We start from the raw sequence: 24915 nt of genomic DNA, 5'->3' as shown, positions 1-24915 counted from the left end.
GGAGAGAAAAACCAGAACAAAAGGGAAAAACTGTGTGAGAGAAAAACCTGAAAATGTCACTCCCCTTCTCAAGAGTCCTCGGTGGCTCCCTACAGCTTCTCGGCATTTAAAGCCCTTCATCACCTGTCCCGGCCCCCTTTGCAGGCTTCCTTAACGTTACTCCCTTAACTCAGTGCTCCCAAACTGGGTGATGATAATGGCTGTCCTCCATGCCTTTGCTGGCTGGTCCCTCTTGAGGGGAAATGCCCTCCCTCTTGATGGCCGTCCCTCAGGGTTCATTCAGGTGCTGCCTCCTCCAAGAAGCCTTTCCAGATTGCCTGTCATCCTGCCCTCTCCCTCCCCTCTTGTCCTGATGGGCTCCTTGGAGCCATTAACGCCTGGGGGCTGGGCCAGCCCAGGAAAGGCAGATTTAGGCAGAGGCAGGGGCCTCTGGTGAGTAGCATTGACCCAAAGGCCGCCTGACCTTGGGAGAGATGTAGTTAAAAGTGGGAGGTTGTTCCCCTAGCTTCCTGGAGCTTAGGGACTCTCCCGAGGCCGCCCAGCCTGGGCTGGTCAGCAACAGCAAAGTCCCTGAGGTGGCCCGAGCCTCCCTCTGCAAGTCCCCCCCCTCTTCTCTCCCCCCCACAAGCCCCAAGTGAGTCTATCAGACACCCCGAGCGCTGCCTCTCACAAATGCCCCTCCTGCTGCGGGGTCTCTGGGCTGTCACAGCCCCGGAATCTGGGCCCATGAGTGCCACCCTTCCGCTGGCCTGGGGGGGCCTAACGCCGTGGGGGGGACAGGAGGGGGGGGGCTGCACCTCAGCATCTTGCCCTTCCGGCCCCACTTGGGCTCCGGAGCAGTCAGATGGGGCCTCCAGGAGGAAGGCTGACTTTGGGGGGCAGGCCCTCCCCGGGAGCCGGCAAAGAGTTTGGGGGGGCAGGGTTGGGGCTGGGAAGTGCAGGCGCTTCTGCCTCGAATCAACAAAAGCTTTGAGGCAGCCCCTGGGGGCCAGGGAGGTGCCGGGTGGAGCTGGAGCTGGGGGAGACAGTTGCTATGGAGACGGTTACCCTGGTACCGAGTGCGCTTGCACCTGCTGGGACCGGTAGGGGCCCCTGTGAGGGGGGGTTGGAGAAGGGTCCTGACTGACCCCCGGCCTAGAAGGCCCCCCACTCTGGCTCTTTCCAGCCCTTCCACAGAAAGCCTTTGTGCTCATCACCCCCTCTTCCCTTCCAGCGCCTCCCCCTGAGATTACCCCCCACCTTCTAATGGTTTGCCTGCGGTCTCCCCCATCAGCCGGGGAGCTCCTGGGGGGCAGGGGTCTCAGACCCGGCCTGCTGGAACACTTGCTGAATCACTGATGCTCTGGGACCCCAGGTGGGCTTTTCTTGGTAAAGATGCTAGAGGGGTTTGCCGGTGCCTTCTCCAGCTCCTTACAGATGAGGAAACTGAGGCAAATGGGGTGAAGTGAATTATTTAGGTTCACATAACTAAAGCCAAAGGGCAGATTTGAACTCAGACTTCCTGGTCCACTGCGTTCTAATGGCCCTAATGATTACTGGCTTGTGAATGCATGGCCTTTAAAACGCCATTCTCAGGGTCTGCGGGCCAGAGGGATCTTGGTCCATTGGGGGACCAGCCTGGGGATGGGGGCTCCGGGGAGAGCCTGGCCAGAAGCTGGCATTGTCTCCGTGTCCTTTGTGACCCAGAAGGCCTCAAGCCCCAGGCTCCCCAGAGGGCAGAGGCAGAGACCTGCTGGGGGAGCTGTAGGGGGGCCCAGAGGGGTGAAGCAGACAGGGCCCCACTGATGCCGTTCCAGGCTGAATGCCCGGGTTCCTTTTGCCCAGGTAAGGGGAAATCGCCTGACAGAGGCCTTCCCCGGGTCTGGGCAGGAGGTGGGGGTGCGTGTGGGCAGCCCCTCCACCCACGGCCCTTACAGCTGCAAGTGTGTTCCCGGCTCCCCACCTCCCAAGTGCTAAGTGTGAGCCCTGAGGATCCTTGTAAAGACAGTCCCTGAACTCAGGGAGCTCACACTAACTGGGAAGACAGCCACCAAGAGAGGGGGAGCCCCTTCCCCCAAATGGGGTTCTGGGAAAAACTTGCCAGTGGGAGGAAGGGTGCACAGGAGGCATTTCAGGCATGGAAATAGAGTGCCCTTCTGGAGAGCAGGGGCCTTGTAAGTGCTTGATAATGTTACCTAGGAAATCAATCCTTCCTTCCTTCCTTCCTTCCTTCCTTCCTTCCTTCCTCCCTCCCTCCCTCCCCCCCTCCTTCCTTCCTTTCTTCCTTCCTTCCCTCCCTCCCTTCTTTCCTTCTCTCCCTCCCTTCTTTCCTTCCCTCCTTCCCTCTCTCCCTTCCTCCCTTCTCTCCCTCCCTCCTTCCCTCTCTCCCTTCCTTCCTTCTCTCCCTCCCTCCCTCCCTCCCTCCTCCCTTCCCTCCTTCCTCCCTCTCTCCCTCCCTCCTTCCCTCTCTCCCTCCCTCCCTTCCCTTCCTTCCTTCCCTCCCTCCCTCCTGGATCCCGAGGCCTGGGATGGCTGAGAGATGCTAAGAGGACCCTTCTCTGGCAGAGGGACACATTTAGGCGGAGGCCGGAGGCCAGGCTAGCAGTTTTGAGGGAATGCTTTGGGTGGGCGCTGAGGGTCCTCGGGGAGCTCCGGAGCCCATCCCGGATGCTGAGGGGCTGGCGGCGGTGAAGCCCAGGGCCGGGCCGGCGATAGCTGCCTCTTGTTCCCAGTCTGCCTGGGCCTCCGTCTCAGACGGTCGGGACTGGGTCCTCCTTTCACTGCTGGCTGGGAAGGAGCGAGGGCTTGCAGAAAGCCCCCTGGTTAGCAAACGTTGCCAGCCCCAGGCCCTGCAGGCCCCGGGAAAGGTGGGCCTGAGGCCGAGGCCGCTTCCTTCTCCAAAACCCGGGGATGGAGCAAGGCCCTTCCCTCGAGTTGAAGCCAAGCGGGGGGCTGGGCTGAGGGGCCGGGGCAGGGAGGCCACGGGGCCACAGTGTGCCAGGCTCTCCCGCCCACGGACTTCCCTTTCCCCTACTGCCCTTGGCCTTGGCTCCGGAACCGCCCCCACCCCGGTCCGAAAGCCCCGAGACTCGATGGCCTCCAGCTGGCTAGAGGGTGGGAAGCTGGACGGACTCGGGGGTGGCCCAGGGGGTGCAGCGGGGAGGGGTCTGGGGAAGCAGGGCGGACGCTGCTGGGGGGAACGCCGGCAGCCCGGGCCCCTCCCCCTCTTTGTGCTCAGGTATTCTCCCTAGGGTGCTCCTCGGCCTGCCGTAGCACCCAGCCAATCAGCAGCTGTTGCCAGGTGAACCGGGGCCCCTAGAGAATCCCCCCACTCCCCTCCCCACTTCGGAGCTAGGGCTGATGCAACCTGACTGCAATGCTGCCGATAACTCACTCCCTGGACCTGGCCCCTCCGCCCCGACAAAAAGTCCCCAACCCCACCCAGCCTCCCCTCCCCCCATCCAGCCGGCGGCGCTGGGGAGGGGGAGGGGGAGGGGTGTTGGGTTTCTGGCTGCTGGCAGGTGGCGCCTGCCGGCGTCCCCGGGGACCCGGGTGCGGAGGGGGCGGAGACACTGGCACCTGCCACGCACGACCGGGGCCCACGTGTGTGGTGGGGAGGGATCTGAGCAGCCCCCGCGAGGCGGCTTGGTCTGGCGGAATAGGACGGCGCGCCGCGGAAGCAGGACTCGTGGGCCTGGGCCCGTCCCTGCGCCGCATTTCCCTTTCCCGGAACACGAGGGGCTGGACTGAGATGGCCCCCAGACCGAAAAAGCCCAGAGGGCCGGCACGGGGGCGCCATCCCACTAGCCAAGCGGCCTGACAGCAGGGTCGGGCGGCTGCTGCGCTCCCTGGGACCTGCTCCTCCCAAGGGACTGGGGGGGGGGGAGAGCCGGAGGGCCCCTCAGAGGCCCCGCCTCCAAGCTCCTCAGCTTGCAGATGAGGAAACTGAGGCTAGCAAGCAACGGGAGAGTTTAGGTGCGGATGCAGGCAACAAGCAACATTAATTACAGCAGCTAGCATCAGGAGTAGTAATAATAGCAGCTAGCATCAGTAACAGTAACAATAATAGCAGCTAGCATCAGTAACAGTAACAATAATAGCAGCTAGCATCAGTAACAGTAACAATAATAGCAGCTAGAATTAATTACAGCAGCTAGCATCAGGAATAATAGCAGCTAGCATCAATCAGGAATAGTAATAATAGCAGCTAGCATCAGGAATAGTAATAATAGCTGCTAGCATTAATAATAGTAATAATAGCCGCTAGCATTAATAATAATAATAGCAGCTAGCATCAGGAATAGTAATAATAGCCACTAGCATTAATAATTACAGCAGCTAGCAGCAGGAATAATAGCAGCTAGCATCAATAATAGTAATAATAGCAGCTAGCATCAGGAATAGTAATAATAGCCGCTAGCATTAATAATAGTAATAATAGCAGCAAGCATCAGGAATAGTAATAATAGCCGCTAGCATTAATAATAGTAATAATAGCAGCTAGCATCAATAATAGTAATAATAGCAGCTAGCATTAATAATAGTAATAATAGCAGCTAGCATCAGGAATAGTAATAATAGCCGCTAGCATTAATAATAGTAATAATAGCAGCTAGCATCAATAATAGTAATAATAGCTGCTAGCATTAATAATAGTAATAATAGCCGCTAGCATTAATAATAATAATAGCAGCTAGCATCAGGAATAGTAATAATAGCTGCTAGCATTAATAATTACAGCAGCTAGCAGCAGGAATAATAGCAGCTAGCATCAATAATAGTAATAATAGCAGCTAGCATCAGGAATAGTAATAATAGCAGCTAGCATCAGTAACAGTAACAATAATAGCAGCTAGCATCAGGAATAGTAATAATAGCCGCTAGCATTAATAATTACAGCAGCTAGCAGCAGGAATAGTAATAATAGCAGCCAGCATTAATAATAGGAATAACAGCAGCCAGCATTAATAACTACAGCAGCTGCATCAGTCCGAACAGCAGCTGCATCCGTGACAGTAGCAGCAGCTACAGAGCCTGCAGGCTGCCCAGCGCCTTCTCCCCGTCCCTCTGGGCTCTTGCTCAGGGCAGGCGGGGGAGGGGAGGAGGGGGGCCAGGCTGCCCTTGAAGCGCAGCGCCAGGGGGAGCGGGGTTTGTGACACGGGGGCAGAGGCCTGAGGTCAGGGGCTCGGCCGGGCCCTTCCCGGTGGGTTTGTCTTTGTCTCCGCGGCCTCGCGGGCAGAGGGCAAGCGCTTCCCATGTGTCTCGGAGCCTCCTAGCACGTGTCCACCCTCCCGGTCAGCAGCGGCCACCGCTAGGGCGCCACGTGTGGTGCAGAGCGTTAAGTGCAGACGGGTGGGGGTGGGGTGCACGCGGCGTTTAAGGGCAGACTGGGGGGGGGCGGGGCGGGCTGAAGGGGCTGGCCGCCAGGCACACGAACAAGGCCCGGAAACGGGTGGGCGAAGACCCCGTGGGGTGGCGTAGGGTCAGGCTGGTAGGGGCACGGACGGGGCGGGGCCTGATCCAGTCTTTGGGTGCCGTGCCTGCCTCGCTTTACCGAGAAGGCAGCGAGGCCCAGGGCGGCGGGGCGGAGTCTTGGGAGCCCGCACCTGGCGCCCCGAGCCGGCAGGGGCGGAGCCCGATGCGTGGGGCGGGGCGCGGAGGGATCTTCGGAGTGCGCTGCGCCCTATATCTGCGCCCGCTCGCGGGGGACGCCTCATTCCCTTTCTCTCCACCTGCCACAGTGATTCGCCCACAGACCGTCGCTCGCCCGCCTCGGGCCATGGCCCTGTAGCTGCGTCCCGCCGCCCCTGCCGCGCTCCGGCGCCTCCCGCTCGGCCTCTCGGCTCCCCCCGCTTCTGCCGCCTCCTTCACCACGGGGCCTTCGCCCTCCGTTGCAGCCATGGAGTGAGTACCGGGGCGCGCCTTCCCGCCCGTCTCTGCGCAGAGTCCCCGACGCCTCCCCGACTCCCGGGAGGATGGAGTTGGGCCTGCGGGGCTGCGTGGAGGTGGGGCGCGCTGAGCCTGGACGCATGTGCCTCCGTTACCTGCCTTACCCTCTACAAAGCACCTGTCAAGGAGGGGGAGGGGTTTGGTAAAAGTCCAGAAGCCCGGGCTTTATGGAACGATCTTTGGGGAGGGGGCGGAGCCGAGGTCGGGAGGGCGGGCTTTGTAGAGTGTTTTATGGAGGGGGCGGAACTTCTAGAGTGGCCCCTTCAGAGGGCGGGTGGAGCCTTTTATGGAGGAGGCGGGACCTTACAGGAGGGCAGGGAGGGGGGCCTCCAAGGCAGGCAGGGCCGGGTTACAGGAAGCCATTGAGGAGAAGAGTGATGCGCGGGGCGGGGGCGGGCTTAGGGCAGGCCCTTGGAGAATGGTGGGTGAGACCCTGACTGGCATTCCTCTGGGAAAGGGCGGGGCCTAGCGTGTAGCGCCTGTGTTGGGGGCGGGTCTCTAGTCAATGGGCTAAAGGAGGGCACTGGTCCTTAGCCCCGCCTTCACACCTTCAGGTATGCAGCTTGCCTCAGCCAATGGGCAAGAGGAGGCGGAGCCCCTAGTCCCACCTCATCTCCTCCCTTCTTCCCATAGGCTCTCCGCCTCTGCCACCCTCCCGCTGAGCAGCTTTCACCCTCATCGGAGCCTCCTCCAGCTGGGCCTTGTCTCAGCCTCCACGTGCTCGCCCCGTCTTCGAAGCCCAGGCCCCCGCAGTCCTGACCGCCATGTCTCTCCTGGCGGCCCTGGGGCTGGAGCTGGACAGGGCCCTGCTCCCAGCTAGCGGGCTGGGCTGGCGGGTGGACTACGGGAAGCTCCCCCTGGCCCCTGCCCCCCTGGGTCCCTATGAGGCCCTGGGAGGGGCTCTGGAGGGGGGGGTTCCCGGGGGGAGCGAACCCCTGGCAGGTAAGGCAGAGGGGAGGAAGGGGGGGCAGGGTGCAAGAGCTTCCCTGCCTGACCTCTGCCCCTCCCCCACCTAGGTGACGGCTTCTCCGACTGGATGACAGAGCGGGTGGACTTTACTGCCTTGCTCCCCCTGGAGCCCCCTGCAGCCCCCGGTGCCCTCCCGCCACCATCTCCATCTCCTTCCCCTCCAGACCTTGAGGCCATGGCCTCCCTGCTGAAGAAGGAGCTGGAGCAGATGGAGGACTTCTTCTTGGATGCCCCTCTCCCACCCCCCTCCCCTGTTCCTGTACCCCTTCCTCTGCCCCCTTTTGACCTCCCCCAAGCCCCTCTGGATACCCTTGATCTATTGACCTTCTACTGTGGTGGGGAGCCCGGGCGGGGTGAGGGGGAAGGCGGGGAGGTCTTTCGAGCACCTCTGCCCACCCCACCGCCCCCTCGGCCAGCCCCTTACCCAGTGCCCCCCTCGAGGGGGGACCGAAAACAGAAAAAGCGTGACCAGAACAAGTCGGCTGCACTCAGGTACCGCCAAAGGAAACGGGCAGAGGGGGAGGCCTTGGAGGGCGAGTGCCAGGGTCTGGAGGCTCGCAACCGGGAGCTGCGGGAGCGGGCAGAGTCGGTGGAGCGCGAGATCCAGTACGTGAAGGACCTGCTCATCGAGGTGTACAAGGCGCGAAGCCAGAGGCTGAGGAGCACTTAGGGGCCGCCCTGCTCTCGGGGCTTCCTCTCTCCTGGAGGGCCAGGGCCAGCCTTTGTAAGCCAGTGCCTATTTCTTTAAATATACCTTGGTTAAGGTCTCGGGCCCTGACCTCAGGAAAGAAGTCAAGGGGGAAGCTTCCCCTCCAAACCTGGGGCTCTTATTTGAAGATTGGGCCGCTGGGGGGTGGTGGTGGGTTTTGGCGGGAAACTTGAGGGGGGACCTGAACCTAAGGCTTTGTAACTAATAAATGAGTAGACTGTCCTGGGCTCTGTCTTTCTGTGTCTTTGGGGGGCTGCCGGGTCCTAAGAGGGGCCCAGCCCCTGCGTTCAGACCTTACTGTGGAGTGGCGCCCCTTCCCTTCCCCCACACAGTCAGTCCGTGGCTCTGAAGTCCCAAAGTTTTATTGGTCATAGGTAGCACCCGTGCTCTGGTCGGCTGGGGGAGCTAATAGAACTCTTCAGGATCAAAGTCCGAGGTCTCCAAGTCCTGCTGGTTCTGGATCTGTTGCTGTTTCATGTACAGGCAGGCCACCTATGGGGGGACACAAGCAAAGCCATGAAGCCTAGCGTGCCAGGCCTCGGCCTCCCCCTCCCTGCCGGCCTTTCCCCCCCAATACCTGGGCACTGGAAGTTGCCTCTTCGGGCTTCTTGTCTTTTCGAACTTGGACAAATCGGGGGAAGCGCAGGGAGATGCCCTTGTCGCTCTCCACCTGGGGGGGGGAGGCAGTAGGACGTCAGCATTAACGAATGGCCAGTGAACCCTCTCCCTTCAGTGGCCTTGCTTCCCTGCCCAGCCAAGCTTTGGCTAAGTCACCTGTGTGCTAAAGCACCTACTACATACAGGTGCGTGCTAAGAATGGGCACCTCACACATCCCTCACTTGACCCTCACAACCTGGGAAGCAGGTGCTATCGTCTCCATTCTACAATTGAACAAAGTGAGGCAGGCTGGTCCAGGGTCGCACAGCCAGCGTCTGAGGCCACATTTGGGCTCAGGGCTTTCTGATTTCAGGCTCGGCTCTCTCCACTTTACCACCTAATTGCCCAGATTCTCCCCAGAAGATCTGGGCTCTCCGGGACTCACAAGCGGCGTTCTTCCCAGTTGGGGGCCCCAAAGCTGAGCCACAGGGAAAGCCCAAGCACCGAGTGGGTGGAAGGGCTCCCAGATTTGTTCTGTTTGGGGGAGTTTCCCCAAGGGGGGCCGTGGGACTGCAATGGCCCCCTCGGTCAGACCTTTTCTCCCGAGGCAAACTCTGCTCTCACACTCACCAATCCTCGGGCTGCTGAATAGATCGGGGAGACTGAGAGATCAGCACATTTGACCTCCCACACAGTGGTCGGCTCCAGCCAGTGGTCAGGGGGTACGGCCCCTTCAGCCCGGACATAGGAACGAGGAGCAGGAATCACGAGCGCCTGGGGAGGGGCCAGACAGTCAGGTCAGGGAGGGGAAAGGGAGTCATTGGTGGCATTGGGGACTAGCTGAGAGGTGAGCAGCAGGCCCTGGAGTGAAAGCCAGCTGGGGATTTGGGATTAGACCCAGAGGTCAGTAGCAGGGGCCTGGGCACAGGCAGGGGAGCAGCAGGGGCTCCAGCTACCTCTTCGGCTCTTACCTGGAGGTTTTGATAATGTTCCTCCAATTCTTCGTCACTGAAGCCAGTGCCCAGCTAAGGGGAGGGAGGAGGAAGGAAACCTTGTCAGGAGCACGCAGCCTCTGCCTGGCCCAAGAGCACGGCCCTTGGCAGGTGAGCAGAGGGAGTGAGCCCGGCTGTGCCCTGAGATATCAGTGAGGGCATCAGAGTCCCTCCTACTCACCCAGGGCCCTGTGCCCCCGCCCCGCCCCGCGGGCATCTCCCCACCTTGCAGATGGCCTGGAATTCTTCACTGTCCTCGTCAAAGGCCGCCAGCAGGAAGCCCCCGTAGCGCCCGGCCCGCTTTCCCCGGCCCAGATAGGCCCCAATCACCACCAGGTCCAGGGTGTCACCAACGCCTTCCAGATAGTCCTTCTTCAACTGGGTATGGGGGGGAGAACTCAGGGGGAGGGGCCTGGGGGGCACCCAGCAGGGACCCCCACACGGCACGGAATGTGGGGAGCAGGGAGGGATGGAGGCTGTGGGAAGGCGGGATCTGGGCGGCCCCAAGGACGGTCCCTCTGTGGACAAAGGGCAGCATGGGGGGCACGGTCACCTTGAGCCAGTTGTGGGACCTCTTGGCAATCTCATAGGTGGCGTTGGTTTCAAGGGTCTTGACCATGAGGCCCTCGCAGGAATCTGGATGGGAGAGAGATGCCCATGAGTCCCCTCCCCAGCTATGGGAGCGGCCGCCCCGGGCCCGGGCCCCTCACTACCTTTCACTGACTGCTCCAGGAAGTCGGCGATCTGCTCCGTATCCTCCGTGTCCAGAGACGTGGCAAAAACGAACTCACCCTCCGTTTCGATGAAGTTCTCCCGGAGCAGCTGCCGCCTCCGGGACAGCGGCTCCCGCACCAGGGACTGTGGGGAAAAGAGGGCTGGGGAGAGGGGCCTGCCCAGAGGGGGGAAGGGGCTCTGGCTGGGTGGGTGGGGAGCTCTCTTACCTGCCCGTTGAGGTAGATGAGGTCAAAGGCATACAGACATACTTGGACCTGGATGTCTGACTCGTCTACTTCCTGCAGGGAGGAAGGGGGCACAGGCACCACAGGTGAGAGGATGAGGCTGGGCAGGGAGGAGAAGAGCTGGGTGTGGGGGGGGGGGGGGGGGGGGGGGCGGGGAGAGGGGGGGGGGGGGGGAGGAAGGGCCGGGCACAGGGGCGCACCTTGCGCTTTCGGGTGCTGAGCACCTGGAAGGGCTGAATCTGCTTCTTTGCCCGATCCCAGGCCACGGCCTCCGAGTCCAGGATGCAGGAGACGACGGAGGGACGCTTCATCTGCGCAAGGGACAGAGCGTTATGGCCAGGGAGCAGAGGCCGCGTCCCTGGCCCGGTCCCGCCCGGCCGCCCCTGCCCCTACCTTGGGGACGCGGCTGATGACGTCCGGGTATCGGCCCGTGTTGTCCTCCTGGTTGCGGCTAAATATCTTCACGTCCCCGTTGTCCAGGACGTGGATCTGCAGGGGCAAAAGAGGCGCTGGGGGGGCCAGCAAGGGGCTTGCCTGGGACAGGCTCGGGATGCCCGGGCGCCAGCCACAGAGAGAAGAGGGCGGGAAGGCCTCCTCACCTTCCTGCTGCCTGTGGGGGAGGAGGCCAAAGCGGAGCCCCCCCGTCTCCCCCCTTCGCGGCCTGTCACCTCATGTTCACGCGGGGCCCCCGGGACCGTACCTGTGCTCTCTGCCCGTCATACTTGTATTCACATGTGAAGGCCGACTCCTCGAAGCGCTTCAGCACCTCCCCGATGCCCCGGGTGGGGTGGGCCAGCATGGGCTTCAGGGGCACCCCTGGGGGGCAGAACCAGAGCAAGGCTCTCACCTGCTACCTGGAGTCCAAGGCATGGGGGCTAAGAGGGCCCCGCGGGGCCCAGCCACACCGTGCCCACCCCGCGCAGGAGGTGGCCGGGGCTCACCTGGGGTCAGCTGGCAGTGCTGGGGCAGCTGGTCCAGGCCGTGCTTGAGCAGGGCAGGGATGATCAGGTCCAAGTCGGGCACCTCGCTGGGGGAAGGGCAAGGACGCGGCTTAGTGGGGCACGCTGATGAGCCCCCCCCGTTCCCCGCCCCCTGGTGCCAGACCCACGGGCCCTCACCAGAAGGTCTGCTTCAGGATCAGTCCTTTCTCCTCGAGCCAAGACTTTCTGGCTTCTGCCGCCTTGCCCTTCCCAGCATCCACCACGGCGGGGGGGAACTCTGGGGGAAAGACCAGGTCTGGCTTTGAGACCCTTGGTCCCCAGGGCCTCACCAGGGGGCGTGGGCCCGAGGGCACGGAACGCCCGGCAGTCTGAGGGGGCCCAAGCAATCTTACCTTGGCCGGGGGGCGTGAGGCTCACGGCCTGGGCGAGCGCAGCCAGCACCGACTGCTCGGCGAGTCCCAGGCGCAGCCGCCCGCTCAGAGCCCTGTGGGAGGAGAAGGGGAGTGCGTCCCTGCGCTGATGCCCTGGGCCGGGCAGGGGGTCTTCCGGAGCCCCAAGTCCATTCCCCCCCTCCCCCCGCTGCCGCCCTACCTGGCGATGAAGCGGGCCTCCGAGTGGCGGCAGGCCACAAACAAGCCTTTGATGATTTCAATCTTCTTTGATGTGGCCTGTGCAGGAGGAGGAGGGGGAGACGAGCACTGGCTGGAGCCCAAGGTCACTTATGGCCCGGGGCCTGTCCTACAGGACTGCCAGGGGCTCACAGGGGGGCGCCCCCTTCCCCAGACACTCCCATAGCAGGGCCCGGGAGGGCGAGCCCCTGCCCCCGCCCCCCATGCCACAGAGGAGCCGGGCAGCCTGCGGGAGTGGGCAGGGACACTCACAGCACTGCCCGTGAGGCGGGCGATGTCCCGGAGCTTGCTCAGCACGCCAGCGGCCGTCAGATGGGGCAGTGGCAGCATGGTGCGCTGGGTGCTGCGGCTGGCCTCCACCACCAGCCCCACGTCCCCCCGTTCTGCCATCTCAGCCCGGATGGTGTCTAGCTGCCGCCCTGGGGTGGGAAGGGAGGAGGCTGCGGGTGAGCTGGGAGGCAGCAAGTAGGGCTGCTACCCCCATGCCCATGGTTGCTCCCCCATGCCTGTGGTCAGTCCCCCTATGCTCATGGCCGCTCCCCCATGCCCGTGGTCAGTCCCCCTGCACCTGCTCCCACACTCACTCACCTGTGGCTTGAGCCACCGCCTTGAGGAGGACGCCATCCCCCACACCGAGCTCCAGGCCCTGCTGGGGGGGGCCCAGCTGGTTCAGACTCAGGTAGAGGACGGGGAGAAGGTCGGCGGGGGACAGGGCAACCACAGAGCGCAGGAGGTTGCTCAGCATCTCCACCATCCGGAGCCTGCCAGAGGGCAAAGGGCCGCTCAGTGAGGACGCAGCGCGGGCCAACCGGCCAAGGAGGCTCCCCAGGAGGACCGGGGCCTGGAGGGTGAGTGGGGGGGCACAGAGGGCAGCCAGTAACGGGCCAGTCTGAGGGAGGGGGACGATGGCAGGGGGGGGCGAGGGAGGCCGGGGCTCACCGAGCGGAGACTTCCTCGATTTTCTCAAAGGTTCGTGCCACAGCGAGGTAGGGGACCCTATGGGAAGCGGGGGTCAGCAGGGAAGGGACCTGCCCAGGGCACGGCAGCCCCCTTCCCCACACCACCCAAGATTTTGGGGCCGGCCCACAAGCACTCGTTAAGCACCCGCAGTGTGCCAGGCTCTGGGAGTAACGGGGACCCCAGGGAGCGCCCCATGCCGGCGCGCTACAGAGGGGCAGGACCTTCCCGGGCCCTCACCTCTGCCCTGGCTTCCAGCAGGCATCATCGACGGGGTGATAGCCACTCTTAGATGGGTTGTAGGCAGCTGGGTCTAGGGGCCTGTGGCAGAGAGAAGTGGGGGCTGGAAGCCGGCTCTCTTCCACCCCCACACAGAGGGCTCCTGGCGCCCCCCACCCCCGCACAGTAAGGCTCAGGTGGGAGTGAGTTAACAGGCCAGGCCAGACAAGGGAGTCCCCCGAGACCAACTTACGTGCCCAACGCCTCTGCTGCGGCCTTCCCCGCCTCAGCCTCTGGCGGGGCCTGCTTTGTTGCTGCTGGTTTTCGGGGGGCTGTGAAAGAAATGTGACCCTGGGGGGAGGCTCCCTGCTCTTCAGACCCCCCACCAAGTTCGGACAATCCCCTGCTGACCAGGGACCGGCGGGCTCCGCCCAGGGACAAGACGCTCACCAAAAAAGCTGCTGAAGGGCTTGGGGGCTGCGCTGGGCGCCTTGGTGGGGGTCTCGGGGGGTGCCTCAGGTGCTGGCGCAGGTGCCTTGGTGTGAGCTTTGGGCACCTTGGCGGAAGCCTTGGCGGAAGCCTTGGGTGTCTTGGTGCGTGCCCCGGCGGATGCCTTGGGTGCCTGGACAGGGGCCTGGGCAGGCTCTTCGGGCGCCTGCGTGGGCCCCTCGGGTACCCGGGCGGGCACCTCTCCTTCCCTTGCCTCTTCAGCGGCCTCCTCCGAGGCCTCTCTGGGAGGCTGCTCCTCCCCCTCAGCCTCAGGGACTGGAGGGGGCTGCTCTGGGCTCCTTCCCGCACTCTTACCTCCCTCCCCCTTATGCCTCTTGGGCTCACTGCCCTCCGGGTCCTCAGGCAGCTCCTGCAGCTTCCGCTTCGGCACCTGTTTCCGAGCTAAGGGGAGGGCACATGGGGGGGGGGGGGGAGGAAGGGGGATCAGTGTCAGGGCGGGCCTCGCGGCCCCCAAGCCCCCCCTCCACGGTTACAGATGGGGAGGCTGGGCGCTCCCACAGAAGGGGGTCCTGGGCACAAGCCCCTACCTGTGCAGCCGGGGGGGGGGGGGGGGGAGGAAGGGGGATCAGTGTCAGGGCGGGCCTCGCGGCCCCCAAGCCCCCCCTCCACGGTTACAGATGGGGAGGCTGGGCGCTCCCACAGAAGGGGGTCCTGGGCACAAGCCCCTACCTGTGCGGCGCTTGGGGATCCCCGCCGGAGAGACGCTGCTGGGGGACGAGTCTGAGGGGGAGCGGCTGCAGCTGGCCGGGGAGGGTCTGCTGGGCTCCTGCGGGGGGAGGGGCAGAGTGGGTGCGGGCAGCTCCTGGGGGCCTGCAAGGCTGGGGGGAGGGGCAGCTACCTCTTCTCGGGGGGCCGCCCGAGCCGCCTCCTCGGGCTCCTCGTCGTCCTCCTCGCCTTCGCTGCCCAGGACTCGGGGCGCCCTCCTCACCACCCGCTTCACTGGTGACTCGCTCTCCGACTCCACGCCATTCCTCTCCTTCAGAGCAGCCCTGGGGGGGCAGGAAGGGGTAAGAGGCCAGGATGCCCACTCCCCCCCAGAACTGCCCCCGGGGCCCCACTCACTTGGAGGCTGGCTCTCTTTCCCTGCTGCTTTTGGGGGGCTCCTCCTGCTTCTTCACTTTGTCACCGCTCATAGGCTGGAAAAACGACCTGGGGGAAAATGGCCAGGCTGGGGGTGGGGAGGGGCTGCACCCAGGGGTGGGAGTGGCCCCCTAGGTAGGAGGAGGACAGGGGCTGGGCCCTGGCAGGGGAGGGGGGATGACAGGAGGGGGAGGGGTTGGGCCCTGGTAGGGGAGGGGGAGGGGCTGGGCCCTGGCAGGGGAGGGGGAGGGGCAGGGACGTAGCCGCCTGGGGTCCTCACTTGATGGATCGCTGCATGGCGGCTCCGGGGGCTTCTCTCTGCTGCCTCCTGTAAACCAGAGCAGGCGCTGGGGGCGGCGGGGGGCAGTGCCAGGATCGTGCCCACTGCCCTCTGCCCGGGGCGGACCCTCCCGCCCCGCTCCCTGTAGCAGGCGCCCTCCCCCACGGGTTTGCGAACGGCCCGCCTGCCTATCCCGGGCCCTGCCCATCACTCAGAGCATTTATTAGACACCTGCTGTGTGCCAGGGCAGACAAGGGACGCCCGCCCTCACGGAGCTTACAGTCCAAGGTGGGGCACGTGACTACAGGCTCAGCAGCGACGCTGGAGGGAGGGAGCAAGGGGCGACCTGGCCGACCCACTGTGAGGGTCACGGCCTCTAGGGCGGCCCAGGGCCCGAGAGGGGCGGGGATATACGGCCCGAGGGGCAGACGGGGCATTGGAAGCTGACGAGGCTCCACCCACAGCTCGGGCGTCAAATCTCCCCCTCCCCCCCACCTCGCGCCGCTCCGGCTGGCGCATGCGCAGAGGTCCTCGCTCCTCTTCCTCCCGCTGCCAGCGGCGGCCACAGGCCAGCCGGCCCGGAGCATGCGCACACGTTTGTGTATATGCGCGTATGTTGGTGCGCTGTGTCAGTGCGTCTGTCTGTGTCGTTCGTCCCCCCACGAGCTGACCTCCTTTCGCGTGACGCTGCCGAGACTCCAACTCCGGCTCCGAGAAAGGTTCAGGCTCCGCTCCGGCAAGGGCTCCGGTTCCGGCTCCGGCTCCACTCCCCTAGCACAACTTCGCGCCTCAACTTTCGCGCGCTGAGACGCTGGGGCCGAGTGACGCCACGGGACAGGCCCCGCCCCTTCTCTTCGCGGGACACGCTGGGAGTTGTAGTCTGGCAAAGGGGGTGGGGCAGCTCTCGGACGCGAAGCTGGGGGTTGGGTTAGGCCGAGGTTCCTGGACAGTCGCTCGCGGGGCACGATGGGAAGAAGGACAAGCACCGTCCCAGAGGAAGAGAAACAAAGCATTGTGGGAAGAGGGACGGGCCAGGCGCCTGGCCTCGCGGGGCATTGTGGGAGGGTCCAAGCCGTCAGGAGCCGTTCGTTCTGGCTCTGAGCGGGCGGGAGGGGTGAGTGATGGGGGAGGGAGAGAGAAGGGAGAGATGCACATCTGGAGGGAGGGTGGTCACAGCTGGAAGCTGCGGGGGTGGTGCACGGTGGGGAACTCCACATCTGGGAGAAGGGAAATGGAGCAGCTGGATGTCGGAGTGCCACATCTGTGGGAGGGAGGGGCACAGCTAGAAGCCCGACTCGCTACATCTGGGGGAGGGAGGGGCGCAGCCGGGGGCAGGCGTGCCCCATCTCGGGGAGGGAGGGGCGCAGCCGGGGGCAGGCACGCGCTGTCTGGAGAGGGCGGGGCACAGCGGGGCACCTCACTTCTCGGAGATAGAGGGGGATGGTCGGAGCCCCGCAGGAGGCAGGGCCAGGGTCCCCAGGACTAATTCCAGGTTCAGGATCTACCATCTGGGGGGCGAGGAGCCTCCCTCCCTAGCCTGCCCCGCGGTCAGTACTGAGTCAGGGTGGCTGCTGAGCTAACCCTCCCTCTTGACTTCTGACTCTCCTTTGAATTCCAGGCTCCCCAGGATGGAGGAAGAACTGGAAGCAGAGCCCGAGCCCAGGAGGGAACTGGAGCTGGAGCCGCAGTCGGAGCCAGAGGCGGAACCGGAGCCAGAGCCCGTGCTTGAGCCAGGACCAGAGCTGGGGCTTGAACCCCAGCCGGAGCCTGAGCCCGAGCCCCAGCCGGAGCCAGTGTTGGATCCAGAGCTGGAGTCCCAGCTGGAACCAGAATCAGAGCCAGAATCAGAGCCCCAGCTGGAGCTGGAAGGGGAGCGCAGACAAGAGCCAGGGCTGGAGCCGGCGCTGGAGCCAGAGCCGAGGCCCGCCTGGGCCGAGGCCACCGTGGCCCAGGAGGAGCGGGAGCTGCAGGACCGGGAGTTCTTCTCATGGGCCGAGTTCAGCCGCTTCTTCGACGCCTGGTGTCAGCGGCACCGGGCCCTCTTCTTTGTCAAGAGCTCCATGCACCTGGCCAAGTGCCGCTGGGCCCTGGACACCCAGCTCCACGCACTCATCGACGTCCTCAAATACAGCTACGTGCGGCTCGTCTGCAAGGACGTGCGGGCCCCGGCGGCGCGGCCGGGCCTGGCGGGGTGAGAGGCTGGCGGGGGGCTGGCGCTTCTGCCTCTGATGCCCCTCTCCCTTGGCTGCGGGAAGGGTCCCGAGTTCTCTTGCTCCCAAACAGGTTCTGTTCTGTTCAGCACATGGTGCCGTGTACCCGCTTGGCCTCCAGCGAGACCCAAAGGCCACCGTGCTTCAGTGATTCCCCTTTCCACTTAAAACCTTCCCCGGCTACTCGTTGCCCATGAATAAAGTTTAACCTCCCCCAGCACGAGAGGCCCTTCCAGCTTCCCGTCCCATCCTTAAGTAATATGACTCTCCTAGAAAAATGGTGTGGAGCTAGAGGGGGCCAGTGACTGCAGGGAGCCACTTATCTGGGCCTGCTTCCTCCTCCCTGCCCCCTCAGGCCCTTGCAGCTCCACATCTCTCTGTGCTTTGCTCACTCTTTTCCAGGTGCCCCATTGCTGGGTGCCGGCCTGCGCTCAGGATAGTTGAGGCATCCTCTATGGTTCCCGTGGTCATTTCTAGGGCTTCCCCGGGCCAGGAGCTTGCCCCAAGGGTCTCCTTTACACTGATGGCCGCCCCCAAGTTCTTGGGGTACCTTTTGTGTCCGATTGCATCCTGGCGTTCGTGGGCAGGTCACCCTGGCTCTTCTGTGGCCCCGAATTGATTTTAGGATTCCCTTATTGCATTTCCTTTTAAATAAGGCCCCCAAGACTGTTTCAGTGCGACTTGGAGGGAGGCAGAAGCAGGACTTGGGCGGGGATCTGTGGGTTTAGGAGAGGGAAGCATTGATTCTGGTTGGAGGAAGACGGGGAGCATTGGAGCTTCGCAAAAGGTCTGAGCTTGGAAGCTTGGGTAGCAATTTTAAAAAGGAACGATATTCCAAGGAGCGTGGGTAATGTGAGCAAGGGCAGGGAGATGGGGAGGCTGAGGAACTGCCCTGTGGGTAGTGGGGTCTTTGGCTTGGTTGATGTGCAGAGCCAGGGAGATGAAAGCAGACTGGAGATTTGGGAAGGCCTTGAATGTTGGTCTAATGAGTTTATTCTATGATGCCCTGATCAGAGCCTGGGAAGCATTGACTCCTCCCAGAATCAGTTTCCTACTTGCTGACTTTGGAGTTACTGTGAGAAAATGCTGGGGAGGGAGAGCTCGGTAGCTGTTGCTCTGGTTCTCACTAGCTCTGTAGTCCCTGGGGAAAGAACTTTTCCCTTTGGGCAGTTTCTGTAAAGTGGGGGTAACCATCCCCGTTTTAGGAATATCACACTGGCAGTCGTGGAGGATGCTCAGAGAGGAGAATGGGAGCTGAGGCCACCTGGGTGGGAGGCAAGGAGGTGGAGAGAAGGGAGCAGGTGCAGAGGTTAGGGACGGAGAGGGACCAGATTGGGTACCTGTGGGAGGAAGCCAGGCTGTTTTTGAACTTGCGACTGGGAGGAAAGGAAGGCGCTCATGCCCTTGGCTGGACCCAGGAAAGTTGGAAGAGAGGAAGTTTTGGGGGGAAAGATCCTGAGCTGAGTTCTGGAATTGGTTCTGACATGGCTCCGGAACATGGAACATGGCGTGGGCTGCTGGGAGGGGACTGCAGGGCTCCAGGGAGATAGTGAGCTGGATGTGGAGGCCCAAAGTCATGATCATTACCCCTTCCCACCCTCCCACCCCCAGCCCAAAGGGAACTAACCATCAATGACCTGGATGTGCAGTGTCTCTGTTAGGGAGGCCAGAGGCCAAAAGAATTCCTGTGTGTTGGGGCTATTATTATTTCAGGGAGACCCAGGAATCCGAGCCGGCGCGGCCCCGGGGGAGGTGGGAAGAAGTGAGCGCTGCAGATAGATCAGGACTGGGGTGGGGTGGGGGACATGATGGTAAAGGGCGTCTAGACGGAAACAGATGCGCCCACTTGTGGGGTAGCCAGTTATCCAGCCAGTAGGGAGAGGGCCAAAAGACAGCTTAAGTCAGGTGATGAGAGAGGGCACTTTAGGGTGACAGGAAGAAGGCTGGATTGGGAGTCAGGATTCAATTCCTGCTCATCTCTGGCCTTCCATTTCTTCTTCTATGAAAGGATGGCATCGAACGATGCGCCCTTCAGCCCTCTTCCAGCCCTGAAGCCTGGGAGGCGGGCGGCCGGGTGACCTCTCCCTGTCCTTCTTTTCTCGCAGGAGTCCCCCGATGGGCTGCCCGGCTTTCATCATCCTGAAGCTCAGCCCCCTTCGGGACCGCCTGGTGGTGACCGAGTGCCACCTGACCCATTCACACCCCGCCTGCCCACTGGAGTTTGCCTACTATTTCCGCCCGGGCCATCTTCTCGCCAACGCCTGCCTCCCCGTCCGCACCACCAACAAGATCTCCAAGCAGTTTGTGGCCCCTGCGGACATCCACCGCCTCCTGTCCTACTGCAAGAGCCGGGACCACGGTGTCCTCGATGCCCTGCATGTCTTGGAGGGGCTCTTCCAGGCTGACCCGGAGGCCAAGGTGCTAGCTTCGCATGGGGCAGGCGGGGGGGAGGGGGGACCGGGGCAGGGGGGCTGGGGCCAAAGCCTGGCTCTGATCCTTGGGTGGGCTGAGGGGAGGAAGAGATCAAGGGCGGCTGCCTGGGGGGCTTTGGCGGGGAGTTGCTGTGGGTGTTCTTGGGGAAGAAGGGGGGGCAGCAGGGTGACCGGAGTTGGGGGGCGAGGCCAGCTCTTCCCAGGGTGGTGATGAGCATCTCTGAGAGCTCAGGGACATGTTGGGAGTGGTGGTAGTGGGAAAGGCCCTAGATGCCAGGTCCCTGCGAGTGCTCCCCTGGGGGGCCGGTCTGTGGACGGGAAGAGCCTTGTCCTCTCTGGATGGGGATGAGGGACAAACTCCCTTTGCTCCATTTGGCTCCATAGGGCAGAGCAGGAGGGGGAATGAGCAGGGAAATGCAGTTTGGGTTTGCTGTAAAGAGCCAGCTTCCCACAGTGGGAGCTGTCCCAGACTGGAATGGGCGACCACTTCCCTCGGCCTGGGGTCTTGAAGCAGAGGCCTGCTGCCGGTTGGCGTCTCCTTGGGTACTAGTTGGACTGAATGCCCCAGAGGGCCTTGGGTGCTCTGGGGCACCTCTCTCTGCCTCAGTATCTTTGTTTGTTCAGTGAGGAGTTGGGCCGGCTCTTCTCTGGGGTTCCTTCTGACACTTGACCTGGGATCCCATGATCCCTTTCCACTCTGAGATTCCATGGGATGATCATGTCTCATTTTACAGAGGGAAACTGAGGCCCAGGCTGTGGCAGAGACCGGGACACCTCAAGGCCCCATTTTTCCAGCTAAGGGAATGACTAAATTTGGGGAGAACTTTGGTTCTCAGCGTGCAGCGTTAGTGCTGACGGAGACAGGTGATCTCTTGGTCACACCAATCCGGAGCTCTGTGTGTGTGCACCATTGGCGCCAGTGTGGCAGATGCCCCTGGGGACAGGTCCCTCTAACTATCCTTCCCCTGGCTGAGGCCCCCTACAGAAGGTGCTGGCCAGTCACTGGGGGGGCTGGAGGAGGAGCTGACTAATTGCAACCCGCCCATAGTGTTGGGCAAGTCCTCCCCTTCCCAGGCCTCGGCCGTTGGGGCAAACTGGCCTAGTTAGCCCCAATGCTGTCACCCCGGAAGGTGTTACTGACAGGGACCAGGGTCAACAGAGCTCCAAGGGAGAGTCCGGCCTGCTAGAGGAGGGAGGATGTGCCAAGGGACAGAATCCCTATTTTTTAGCCTCAGGCCTTGTTAGATGGGCAGAGGGTAAGGGAGCCAGCATAAGTAAGCCTGGAGAGAGCCAGGCCATGGCCCTCCCGAGGCGCTTGGTCAGGTGAAGGCACACGTGTGTCCATGTGAGTATGGGTGTCTGTAAGTTAGAATATGTGCGTACTCAGGTGGGAATGTGGAGAGTGTGTGGGCACAGTTGGGTGTGTGGGGGTGGCTACAGATCATCCGTGTGTGGAGGCAGGGACTCGTGTGAGTGTGCCGGAGGGGCTGCGGCCCACGGCCACGCCCAGGAGAGAAGGAGCCTCCTGTGGATGGGGCCGGGGCGGGACCCTCGGGTGTCCCAGGGCTCGGAGCCTCCGCCTCCCACCTGCGTGGGGGAGCCGCGGCGGGCCTGACTCTCCGCCCCTCCCCCAGGTGAAGCTGGTGTTCGTGGAGGACCAAGCCGTGGTGGAGACGGTCTTCTTCCTGACGTCGCCCATGATGGCCCTGCTGCGCCGCTTCCCCCTGATGCTGTTCTTCGACAGGCTCCCCGGGCTGCAGGGCACCTTCGACCTGGCCACCGTGCTGTGCGTGGACGACCGCGGGCGCGGGCGCGAGGTGGCCTGCTGCCTCACGCGCCAGACCTCGCCCGGCCTCCTGCGCTTCACGCTGGCCTCGCTGGTGCAGAGCGTCCCCGAGATCAAGGGCCGCGTGCGCTGCGTCACCGTGGGGCCCGAGGTGGGCACGCAGCTGGAGGCCGTGCGCGAGCTGCTGCCCGGCGCGCGCGTGCAGATCTGCCGCGTGCAGGTGCTGGAGACGCTCTTCAGCAAGGCGCAGGAGCTGGGCGGCGCCGGCGAGGACCCGGGGCTCTGGCCGCTGCTCTGCCGCCTGGCCGGGGCCGCCTCGGCCGCCGCCTACATGGAGGCGCTGGCCGAGCTGCGCGCCACCTGCCCGGCCGCCTTCGTGGACTACTTCGAGCGGAGCTGGGCGCCCCGCAGGGCCATGTGGGTGCGCCTGTGGGCCTTCGAGACGGCCCGCAACGTGGACGCCTGCGCCCTGGTGCGCGGGCACCGGCAGCGCCTGCTGCGCGGCCTCAGCCCCTCGCCCACCGTCGCCCAGTGCATCCGCGACCTGGTGGCCCTGCAGCGCGTCCACGGGGAGGGGGAGGGGCCGGCGGGCGACGAGGGCCCGGCCAAGGCCCCTCCGAGCGGCCCCGGGGCGGGACTGGAGAACGGCGGCCGGTGGGGGGCGCAGTGGGGGGACCGTGGCGGGCGGGGGATGCGGGCGGGGGAAGGAGCCGCGCAGTCGGGGGACAGGGGACCGAGACCGGGGGGCTTCCCGGGAGGAGAGCCGGGGGACAGGGCCGAGTGGGGGGCGCGGTTCGGGGAGAGAGACGTGCAGCTGGTGGACGCAGGAGAGAAGGAGACGCAGTTGGGAGACAGGGGGATGTTCTCGTGGGAAAGGAGCGGCCACTTGGGCGACCGGGAGGAGAGGGGCCGGCAGCCGGGGGGAGGCGGCATCCAGCTGGGGGAGCGAGGAGAGAGGGGGCTGCCTCTGTGGGAGCGAGGCGTGCCCCTGGCCAGCAGAGGGGAGCGGAGGCTGCCGCTGGGGGACAGGGGGGAGAGGGGCTTCCGTTTGTGGGAGCGAGGCGTCCAGTTGGGGAGCAGAGAGGCCAGCAGGACGCAGTTGGGAGACGGCGACGTACAGCTGGTGGTGGGAGGGGAACGGACAGAGTGGGGAGCGGGCGGCGTTCAGCCGGACGCCAGGGGGGACAGGGGGCCGCGTTTGTGGGAGGGAGGGCAGACGGTGCCGCTGGGGGACAGAGAGGAGCCCGGGGCCGCCTTGGGGGAGCTTCAGGCCAGAGGGAGGACGGGCGCGGTGGCGGAGGAGAGGCTGGGAGCGCGGAAGCGGCCCCGAAGTTCCTCGGAGGAGGAAGACTGGGAGCTGCTGTCCAGATTCCGGGCCGTGTGCGGGCCGGAACTGGCCGGCCTGGTGGCCGAGGAGCTGACCTTCGCCCGGCAGCACGGGGTCAGGGGCTTCCGCTGGACTGGCTCGGGCTACACTCTGCAGGACGGGACGTCGGACTTCCTCCTGGACGCGGCGCTGACGCGCTGCAGCTGCTCCATCCACGCCGCCCGCCACCTCCCCTGCCGACACCTCTTTGCTGCCCGCCTGGTGGTGGGGGCCGCCCTGTTCCACATGGACCTGCTCCGGGACAGCTGGGGAGGGGCCCCCGAGCCTTGAGCCTCGCACTTCGGCCCCCTGCGCCTCCCGCCACCAGGAGTGAGGGTGCTCACGCGCCGAGGTCCGGAAAGCAGGGAGCTCCCTTTTAGCCTCCCTTGGGGAAGGACAAGTGCTCGGAGATCCCCAGCCCACCCCCGCGCGGTGGACAGAACGATTCCTCGGCGGCGGTCACAGAATTCTTCCCCCTCCCTACCCCCCTGGAGGAATGGAAAAGGAGATGGCCGAGGGATGGGGGCAGAAGAGGATTAAGATGAGGAAGGAAAGAGAGGCTGGGGGGGGGGGGAGGGGGGGAGAGAAAGGAGACGCGAGAGGAGGAGAGCCGTAGTGTGCTGTTTGTAAGAGGAGGCACGGGAGGAGCCGGCGAGCCCCCTCACGGGGTCCCCCATCCAGCCTGGGGCTGCTGGGCAGGGAGGGAGGAGAGAGCGGGAAAGACTGTGGGCGCGGAGTTTGGCCAGGGGGCCCTCCGGGGCCGCCCGGCGGGAAGAGTGCCAGAGCGCATCTCCGATCGCCCAACGAGGGCTCTCTCTGGTGAGCAGGATGCGGGGGAGAGGCTAAATGGGGGCGGGGCTTTTGCATCCCCTCCAATCCCAGGCATTTCCAGAGTTCCTGTCGGGTGGCAGGCAAGGAAAAAAAAAAAAAGCAAAAAAAAAAAAAAAGCTAGTTTTCCCTCCTAGAGCTTAGGTTTCCCCCGGGTCTAGTCCTCTTACCCACCGGTCTGTGTCAGGTGCGCTCCGTACCGAGCTCCAGGCCTGGCTGGGGGTGGGGCTTCTATTGCTTCTGCCACGAGTTAAATCTGGGAAATCTCAGAAGATCTTGTGTCTCCTCCTCGGGCTCCGCAAATATGGGTCGTTGGGTTCCCAGAACAGACACTCCAGGGAACAAATGGATTTCTTCAGGGACTTGTTAGTTTCCTCCATCTGTATCCTAGGAGTAAGCTGTGGGGTTGGACTGATTCTGAGCAAGTCCCTTTTATTGGGCCTCAGTTTCCTCATCGGTAAAATGGGAGAGTTAAATGGATGGTCTAGAGGACGTTTGAAGCCCTCCATCCTAGAAAATTCTATAGAATGATCGGTAAATGGGATTGAGCTGGGGGGCTTGGAAAAAGCACAGAGATTTGGGGTTCCCGGGGCTCTAGACCCTGTAGTTCCTTCTGTCTCCCTGGTTCCCGTGGGTGGTAAACACCCAGAAAGCAGCAGGGTTCTAGCTGGTAGACTAACCTGAGGGATGGCCCGTTAATGGCCAGGGGTTCCTTTCCAGTAGGAGGGGCTTGAGTCTCTACATTCAGAGCTCCCATTACCAGGGGATTAGAGCATTTAGTGCTAGGAGGGAGTGACAGACACCCTTTAATTTCCTGAATACTAGAGAGTAGTAAGCAGAGCCCACATTTGAAACCAGCATATCTAACTTCAAATCCAGGGCCCTTTTCACCGTATTCCTCTGAAAACCGGGCTGTAGGATGGAAGAGATGAGACCCGGATGGGGCATCTTGGAACATGGAAGAAGGTTTGGCTTGGTCCTCAGCCCGACCCCACTGTCCTTGTGATGCTCATTGATCTCTAGTAAACTTCTTTGGGCCTGGTACATCAGTGTCTTCATCGATTGTGTCCTTGGTTTGCGGATTGAGCTTTTCTATGGGGTCAGGAGGATTTACCAAACCCTGGGCCTCGGGCTAGGTTGATCTGGGGAGTAGATTATCACACAAACCTGAGCTGGCTCCCTCTTCTAAGTGACATGACCCAAGCAAGTTCCAATCCAGCAGGAGCATGAAAAGACATCGAACCTTCTCTAGTTTGACCTGAATCCGAACCTTTCCCTTGCCCATGATCCTCTGTTTTCTTATCCATAAAATGGGGCTGCTAATTGCTCCCCCATCCAGAGGCTCCCCCGTTGTCTCACCCAGGCTGGAGGAAGTTTTCTCAGCTGGAAAGGCTCCAGCCTGGCACTGGATGGATGGACTGTTGAGATTTTGTCCGATCTCTTGCCAGGGATTGGAGTTTGGCCTCTAAAATTTTTGGCCATAGGAATACATTCATTCAGTTCCATTGAATGGCTATATAGT

The 24915-nt window shown here is 63.0% G+C and overlaps 3 protein-coding genes across 5 annotated transcripts; 2 read left to right on the top strand and 1 right to left on the bottom strand.

The window, feature by feature from the left end:
• The first annotated feature begins 5684 nt into the window (after positions 1 to 5684).
• On the top strand, positions 5685 to 7832 carry ATF5 (activating transcription factor 5). The gene is made up of 3 exons (XM_031963392.1): positions 5685 to 5883; positions 6562 to 6870; positions 6945 to 7832. The coding sequence occupies exons 2-3, from the start codon at positions 6693 to 6695 to the stop codon at positions 7565 to 7567; spliced, it is 801 nt and encodes a 266-aa protein (XP_031819252.1). The 5' UTR covers positions 5685 to 5883; positions 6562 to 6692; the 3' UTR covers positions 7568 to 7832.
• Positions 7833 to 7950: 118 nt separating this feature from the next.
• On the bottom strand, positions 7951 to 15709 carry LIG1 (DNA ligase 1). Of its 3 annotated transcripts, none has more exons than XM_031963390.1 (26): positions 15443 to 15709; positions 14772 to 14819; positions 14474 to 14560; positions 14250 to 14400; positions 14081 to 14177; positions 13352 to 13792; positions 13155 to 13233; positions 12923 to 13003; positions 12665 to 12721; positions 12314 to 12486; positions 11978 to 12144; positions 11688 to 11764; positions 11489 to 11580; positions 11274 to 11373; positions 11097 to 11182; positions 10856 to 10971; positions 10549 to 10644; positions 10356 to 10466; positions 10138 to 10209; positions 9910 to 10054; positions 9750 to 9832; positions 9422 to 9574; positions 9176 to 9229; positions 8835 to 8978; positions 8184 to 8276; positions 7951 to 8098 (listed from the first exon to the last, which is right to left on the bottom strand). In XM_031963390.1, the coding sequence occupies exons 2-26, from the start codon at positions 14786 to 14788 to the stop codon at positions 8012 to 8014; spliced, it is 2859 nt and encodes a 952-aa protein (XP_031819250.1). In that variant the 5' UTR covers positions 14789 to 14819; positions 15443 to 15709; the 3' UTR covers positions 7951 to 8011. The 3 variants fall into 3 exon arrangements, with proteins under 3 accessions (XP_031819250.1, XP_031819249.1, XP_031819251.1); XM_031963389.1 differs by lacking the exon at positions 15443 to 15709 and adding an exon at positions 15003 to 15373; XM_031963391.1 differs by lacking the exon at positions 15443 to 15709 and adding an exon at positions 15052 to 15199.
• Positions 15377 to 24437, top strand: ZSWIM9 (zinc finger SWIM-type containing 9). Its single transcript, XM_031961725.1, has 5 exons — positions 15377 to 15592; positions 15704 to 15885; positions 16390 to 16962; positions 19087 to 19399; positions 21048 to 24437. Exons 1-5 carry the CDS (start codon positions 15377 to 15379, stop codon positions 22854 to 22856), a joined length of 3093 nt encoding a protein of 1030 aa, XP_031817585.1. The 3' UTR covers positions 22857 to 24437.
• Positions 24438 to 24915: the final 478 nt, after the last annotated feature.

The sequence above is a fragment of the Sarcophilus harrisii genome, chromosome 3 (assembly GCF_902635505.1).
Source record: "Sarcophilus harrisii chromosome 3, mSarHar1.11, whole genome shotgun sequence".
Classification (NCBI taxonomy): domain Eukaryota; kingdom Metazoa; phylum Chordata; class Mammalia; order Dasyuromorphia; family Dasyuridae; genus Sarcophilus; species Sarcophilus harrisii.
This window is presented reverse-complemented; position numbering and strand designations above follow the sequence as displayed.

What these genes read in the sequence shown, in the direction of transcription:
- LIG1 (XM_031963389.1), bottom strand. Translation starts at nt 15,358, where the DNA reads ATGCTCCGGGCCGGCTGGCCTGTGGCCGCCGCTGGCAGCGGGAGGAAG. An exon ending in GCCCTTCAGCAGCTTTTTTG is followed by an intron (nt 13,234 to 13,351) that starts GTGAGCGTCTTG and finishes TTTCTTTCACAG; the next exon opens with CCCCCCGAAAACCAGCAGCA. An exon ending in ATCCTGAAGCAGACCTTCTG is followed by an intron (nt 11,183 to 11,273) that starts GTGAGGGCCCGT and finishes CCCTTCCCCCAG; the next exon opens with CGAGGTGCCCGACTTGGACC.
- ATF5 (XM_031963392.1), top strand. Translation starts at nt 6,693, where the DNA reads ATGTCTCTCCTGGCGGCCCTGGGGCTGGAGCTGGACAGGGCCCTGCTC. An exon ending in GGGGAGCGAACCCCTGGCAG is followed by an intron (nt 6,871 to 6,944) that starts GTAAGGCAGAGG and finishes TCCCCCACCTAG; the next exon opens with GTGACGGCTTCTCCGACTGG.
- ZSWIM9 (XM_031961725.1), top strand. Translation starts at nt 15,377, where the DNA reads ATGCGCGTATGTTGGTGCGCTGTGTCAGTGCGTCTGTCTGTGTCGTTC. An exon ending in GCTCTGAGCGGGCGGGAGGG is followed by an intron (nt 15,886 to 16,389) that starts GTGAGTGATGGG and finishes TTTGAATTCCAG; the next exon opens with GCTCCCCAGGATGGAGGAAG. An exon ending in AGGCTGACCCGGAGGCCAAG is followed by an intron (nt 19,400 to 21,047) that starts GTGCTAGCTTCG and finishes CCCCTCCCCCAG; the next exon opens with GTGAAGCTGGTGTTCGTGGA.